Genomic DNA, 7,083 nt, shown 5'->3' with positions numbered 1-7,083 from the left:
CACTAGGTAACCTTGATAATACTACCACTGTAGTACTGACAACCGATTTTAATATTGCCTGTCTATTGCAGCGATATTGTATCTTCATTAATCTAAATTCCTTAATTGGCAGTACTGGCATTGCAGCATGGCTGTAGTGATCTACATAGATGTGGAAGCATAAGATTATAAACGTGGGCTTTTAGTGTTCCGGGAAGGCAAATTGAAATACCGGGACATTTTCCTCAAAACCGGCATGAGCCAAGGAAAACGGGAACAAGTGGCAACAGTAGATATCACAGACAAACAAATACCATTATTTAGTGTGTTTTTTGTTTTATTTATGTATTTATTTATTTTTAAACTAGCTGTATTTGCAGTTGCAGAGAATTTAACTACCCTGTTCCAGACGCACTTTTTTTTTTTTAAACCCTGACAATGTTCTTTCCTTGGTTTTGCTTGTGACTTGTCCCTGGTTTCTGAACTTGGAAACATGTCTGCTTTTGTATTTTTTTTTTTTTTTTAAATAATCAAACTAATGTGGCTGACAAAAGTGGCACAGGGTGCCACAGCAAAGAATTATTCAGCCTGCTGTGCAAATAACATCCACAGCTATCGTGTTTGCGCATGTAGGCAGAGTGCTGTTTTTAAAGTAATGCTGTAAATCAGTCGCTTATTAGGCCAATGACTAGGCCCCAGCTGGAAAACAGTCTTGCAATAGCAAATTAAGTCACTGTTACTTTTTTTTTTTTTTAATAAATAGTATACATTTACAATGAAATGAGGAACGAAGTTAAGAACTTGAGATCGAATTAAAATAAAGCTCAAATATTCAACACCATTGGTATGTGCAGATAATACAATCACATTTTTAATCTGGGTAGCTGTATCTGCTACAGAAGCTTGACTAATGGCACGCCATATAACACCTTCTATACACTAAGCCAGACGCTAGTAGTGGTTTAAGATCTTGAAACCCTCTACATCACAGGGGCTATGAAGCCTTAATATCAGTCAATGACCTGAGGGTACACCACCTCAGTGTGCCAAACATGAGTGGAATGGAATCCTGTTAAATGCTGCTTTGAGCTGGCGACACTGCTTCTTCACAGAGTACCCAGCAACCCCCTGTCGCGCTGTGTAATTGAAATCTGGAATCTCTACGCATCGCAAGGGCGAGCTCTGTCCTCAAGCTGGCTGGGGCTGTGATGTAAGCTTGTAATTTGTGGAGGAAGGTGGTCAGCACCAGCAGTACTAGTGTGTTGAGCAACAGAACACAATGTGCTACCCTTCCCCAGTGATGTATGACTGCATTATCTTTTACTGGCATAATGCATATCTGCACATAATTGTTGAGCAGCCTTTGGAAAGCAGTTACTGACTGATCTAAACCTTACTGAAATAGACATGGTTTTAGTACGCATCTTACTGTGTCCCCCCCCCCCCCCCTGGTCCTAGTTACAGTTTTAACAATACTGTAATTTGGGGGGGTGAGATATGGAATTAATTGCAGAGTATTGTGCTTTTCATCAGATTTGTAATGAGATTTTTTTTTTTTCTGCCACCTTGCAGGTTTTGTGTAGGAGACAAATTCTTCCTAAAGAACAACATGATCCTTTGTCAGATGGACTATGAGGAGGGGCAACTGAACGGAAGCTTTGAAACACAAGTTCAGTAGCCAGAGCCCCTTCCCACGTGCTGAAGCATTACTGGATAGATGTTCTGCTGCACTCCAAGTGAGGAGCGTCTGTCTGCTTGCCTGCAATACTTTTGACTCCGTATTGGTCCAGAAGGACTGTATTGTACATGTACGTTTTTTTTCTGTTTGTTTTTGTTCCCAACAATAAGCAGTTAGAAGTTAGATGTACAGTTGTGCCTGCTTAGCTGAGCACTGCATTGCCTCTATGTTTGTGATTTCATTTTTGTTTCCCTTTTTGGGTAGGGTTCCTGGGAGGGTCTGTACAGTCTGTTTTTCTGTATATAAACTGGAACATTTATTTTATGAAAATGTAATGCAATTTTATTACTAGTGTGAATTAAAGATTCTTAAATGTTTCCTGGGTTTTGACACTTATTTTGTTAATGCAATGTTTTATAATAGATAAATAAAAATTATTGCAGGTGTGCTACCTTTGGCAGCAAGTAAGGTCACTGTACAGTGCCCAGGAAGAAATGGTGGATTTTAAATAACTTTTTATTTTTCAATTTGTGTTGGCCCTTGTTTGGGGGGGGGGGACACTGAGAGCAATGTTTCAACATCTGCCCAAGACCACATCTCCTCCCTGTTTGGTCTCTGGTTGGGAGTTTTGAAATGAACTGGGCTTTTTATAAAAATGCTCCTGAAGCAGTCGGGTTCCAAACGTAACTGTGACTGCAACACTGACAGTTGTCATAATGACATGCAAAAAAAACATTTTAAATAATGTAGCTGAGCTGGAGCACAATGTCAGTGTGGTTAGCCAGTGTGCCTTCGTCGCCAAGACAATTCTCTACAAGCAATTGGAATGAAAACTCACATGCCCACACACAGTACATGTTTGTATTTTGTGTACTACAAAGTGCATTTATTTTTAGCAGTCAAATTCTCAGATTGCTAATTTGGGTTGCTGTTGTGTGGTTTTGTTTGTTTTTTCTCTCTACAATTCCTCGCTGCCCTCTTGGCTTCTTTGCTGGCTAATTATCTTTACCATGGTCACTGCATTCATTATGTGAAGAAAATGTTTGCACTGAATAATTTGAATTCTTCAGCAGGCATATTTTAGAAGGCCATAAATTCCTCAATCTAATAAAAATGTTATCTTGTTTGCTTAACATAGCTAACGCTTTTTCATGGTCAGAATTAATCGCTGTGTACTTGTGGCCAATGAGGCTGATTATAAGGCGATTCACAAGGTCACATGTTGTGGAGCCAACAAGGCAACATTCCAACTGCTGTGTAAGTTTGACATTGTCCCTCTCAACACCCTGTCCTTTTAAACCTCATTTGGCTGTGACTGCCAAATGAGGTGCCAGTAATGGTAATGCTTTTGTGTCAAACTTTTGCTCATTAAACTACTGTAATCTAAGGCAGACCCAGGGTACACATGATGGCATTTGCAATGCCAAGGGTCTAATGCAACAAGTGGTTTTCCAAAATAATGTCCCAGATGTAGAAGAACTAAACATACTTGGTATCTTGATTGCCCTATTAATGCATAGTTGGTATTGCAGCAAATAAGTGAAATTGTTGACCTTTAACTTGTGTATTGCAAATTGTTACAGAGAGACCATCATTCTGCTGCCAATTGTCAACGGTCAAACTGCTGCCCAGCCTATCACCCCACGCTGGCTGCGTGATGTCAATTAAATACATTTGTACACTAAGGCAAGGCCAGACCCATATTAAGTCAGATGTCAGGTGAACTCTTGGTATATACTGTGTTTTATCACAAGTGTTGTCTGTACTGACTGGCCAATGAAATAAGTGACGTGTGCTGGGGATTTTTCTTCCTCTCGAACTTCAATTTCTAACCTTCATTATATTGCCTGAGGAAAGAAATATTGTATGTGGTTCAAAATCCTACCGCTTGTAAGGCCTGTCATATGACACAATTTCATGAGTACATTTTCAGAGTCGAAGGAAAGGCCAGGAACAGAGCAAAATATGTTTCTCCTCAAAGATGCAATTTCTTACTTGCAACCTTTTGATTCACGGAAGACTGAATATTAATTGGGCACGTGTTAAAGTAAAACAACACACTTGTTTTACAGTACATCTGATAATATATTACTGAGTGCTCTCTCTCTCTCTCTATCTATATATATATATATATATCTATATATATATAGATATATATATATGCTAGTTCAGGTCTGCGGCCCAACATTAAAGGAAATATTAATGCCACTTCCATTTTCCAAACTGCCTCCTGGCGTGGGTGAAAAAAGAAATATAATCCTGCTTGAAATATGTCACGTACATTCTTTTTTTTGTCATCCTCCAGTGTACTCTTCTTAATGTTGAATTTCCATTCAGAACCAGAAATCTGGATTAGTTGAAATGACTGATACATTGAATTTTTATCTACATTCATGTCAAAAGCTGACTATTTCTGCAATCACCTTTATGGCATATAATAAATATTGCAGACATATTATGAATTTATTTCAGAGAATGTAGCATGGATTGTGCCTGGATTCTAGTAATGAAAATGACAAAGGTGTGTGTGTGTATATAATATAAATGCCTATAAACTTTCCCAAACAGCTTTGTTGAGTGGATCCATTTACTTAGACAATGTTTTAAGGTCTGGATGCTGAGCTCAGTTCAATACTCCCTCCCTCCCTGCATTGCAAATCACGTTTGACTTTGAAATGCTAATTTTGACGTTTAGCCAATGTGTGTGTGCTGCTTTGAAACATATCCTTTAAGCTGCTGCCAAGCCAGTAAAAGATACAGACCTTTATAATGAAGGATAAATGACTGAAATGAGATTATCATTTTTTCTTTTTTTTTTGGTTTTGTCAACCGTAAACAATATTACATATAAGTCTGTTTGCATGTTGCTGCTGCAGACCTCCGAGTTTGAATGGATTCTCTTGTTGATTTATACTGTGAACCTGAATTGGGACCGGGACAGCACCTGCATGTTTTCGCTAGATGTTAAACGGTGGGTCACACAAATCCCGGCAATGAGAACCTGATTTTTCAGCACTGGCTGTGTAAAATGTTCCAGGATTCCAATATACAATTCATTCCTCACCCAGGTTGGAAAGCATTAGGCTGTTTTAAGCAGCACCTATTTTAATTTTATATTGCAGTGATTAATGATTGTGTGTCATGCTTAATCTTGCACTTTGTCAAATAAGAAAACTATTGTACCAGCTACTGTATTTGTTATTAAATTTGATACCATTACTCATACATTTTATAGGATCAACCTAATCATTTACATAATGATATTAGTATATATATATATATATACACACACACACACACACACATCTCTATCATATTAAAAGAAATATACAATGTTAACTTAAACAATGTCATAACTCAGCCTTTGAGAAGCCATAATTCTAAAGCTACATACTGTATCTATACACTTATATGAAAAAGCAAAAAAACTAAACGTCTTCATATATATATATATATATATATATATATATATATATATATATATATATATATTACACACACACACACACACACACACACACACACAAACACAAAAGAAACACAAGGTCGAATGGATTTAATAAAATATTTTAAACATAGGTATCAAACAAAATCGCAGAAAATGTGAACAAAAATATAGATCAAAGAATCATACGTTTTCAGTATGAAACTTGACACACTATCAAAATGAAAACATTACAAAGTTAGTATCGGTATGACCTCCCTGAGCATTAACACAATCCTGGCAGCATTGACGCGTATACCGGATCAGCCTCTGGATAGACTGTGCTGTGCTGTGGGATGTTCTGCCACCCATCCTGTGCAGCTGCAGCCAGCTGGCGAAGGTTATCTGGTCACAGTTATCTCCTGTGGATGGCACTGGCGATTTAGTCCCACAGATGTTCTACTGGACTCATATCAGGAGAAAAAGCTGGCCACGGCAAGACCTTGACATTGTTTTCTTGAATTCGTGCAATTGTAATCCTAGCACTGTGTGGTCTTGCATTGTCCTGCTGGAAAATCCACACTTCCGGATTGGCTTGCAGGAACAGAAAAACTGTTGCCTCAAGGACTTTGTCAATGTATTGCTGAGGAGTAAGGTTACCCTCAATCTGTGTTAAAGGAGATTCCTCCCCACATCATCACACTTCCACCACCCCACCGGTTGGCTTGAACAATGCAACAGTTAACAGAACGCTCACCACGACGTGGTGGGCCGGAGTGGTGACGATCTGCCTTCCAGGTTCCAGAGCCGGTTTCCTGGATTCTCTGGACTAGTCTGCTGATTGTTGAAGCAGAACATCTCATTCTCCGGGCAACTTCTCATACAGACAGGCCACCTTCAATCATGCCGAGAGCAACCAGCCGATCTTTATTACTCAAGGCATGGTCGTATCTTTTGCTGTTCTTGCGTGAATTATAATCATGTCTTTTCGAATGGCTATTTATACAGATTCTTAAATCAACTCATTTTGGCAATTTTAGTGTCACACACCAAACTAGTAGAGAGCTGACAATAAACCAAACACTATTAACTGTGTGCACAAAAGTTAACCCTCCCGTTTTCCGCTCTCTCTCTCTCTCTCTCTCTACAGGTTCTTCTGGGATTCTGTGACACCAACCCCGACCCCCAGATGAATGTCCAAGGACCACAACACAGGTAAGGAAGCTTCAATTTTTATTGCAATGAATGTCCACATTAATCTTTATCAAAACAACAACTTACAGAATAAAATATAATCCCAACTAAAACATCTATCTAAAATAGCAATTTTTACTAACAATTGGATTAGGTTAACACTATCTAAAAACCAAGTTAAATTGTGCAAATAAGCAGGGAGGGTCCCAGTACTTCTCGATGTGAGAAGAGAGGCCGTAGCACACAAGGAATACAACCTTATAGTCCTCGTGTCCCGGCTTGTAGTCTCACTCCAGGCCGAAAATGGCCCATGTCCTCTTCGCTATAGATTAGCCCCACACAGACAGGCCCTGTCAAAACCCGGGGCCAGCTCTCCCCGTCCCGAACGCTGTCCCGCTGGTCACTGTCCAACTGGGGGTCATCCGAAAACCCCGGGCAACAAGCAAAAAGAACAAAACACATTTTGCATTTCTAACGATACTCCAGCAGGTTGTCTTATAGAAACCACCACAATAATTATGTACAATCGGTATAATGTTATTTGAAACACTTCATAATCCCTATATAGTAATAAAAATGGTTTCCATTCACACACTGAACAAGATTATTCTAGCCCTATGCACTTACCTTCAAGCTAGACAGGGTTCACCACTCAAACAAAAGTACTTCTGCTTCGTTGTAACTTCCCTTTATCTCTTTGTCCAACTTTTCTAGGTTCTTCCTGCAGTCTGTTCCTCCAGCGATTTCTCTCATTCACTTCTTGGTCTGGGTCCTCCAGCAACACAGTCTGCCCTGCTCTCTGCCTGCA

General features: G+C 39.3%; 1 protein-coding gene across 2 annotated transcripts in view; it reads left to right on the top strand.

Annotated features, from left to right (window-relative positions):
- LOC117435124 (rhombotin-1) overlaps positions 1-2,034 on the top strand; it is a 27,799-nt gene extending 25,765 nt beyond the window's left edge. For both annotated transcript variants that reach the window (XM_034058078.3, XM_059003151.1), the window contains exon 4: positions 1,552-2,034. In XM_034058078.3, the coding sequence (XP_033913969.1) occupies positions 1,552-1,657 (106 nt within the window). In that variant the 3' untranslated portion in view covers positions 1,658-2,034. The remainder of the gene's footprint in view (positions 1-1,551) is intronic.
- Positions 2,035-7,083: the final 5,049 nt, after the last annotated feature.

The sequence above is a fragment of the Acipenser ruthenus genome, chromosome 28 (assembly GCF_902713425.1).
Source record: "Acipenser ruthenus chromosome 28, fAciRut3.2 maternal haplotype, whole genome shotgun sequence".
NCBI lineage: Eukaryota > Metazoa > Chordata > Actinopteri > Acipenseriformes > Acipenseridae > Acipenser > Acipenser ruthenus.
This window is presented reverse-complemented; position numbering and strand designations above follow the sequence as displayed.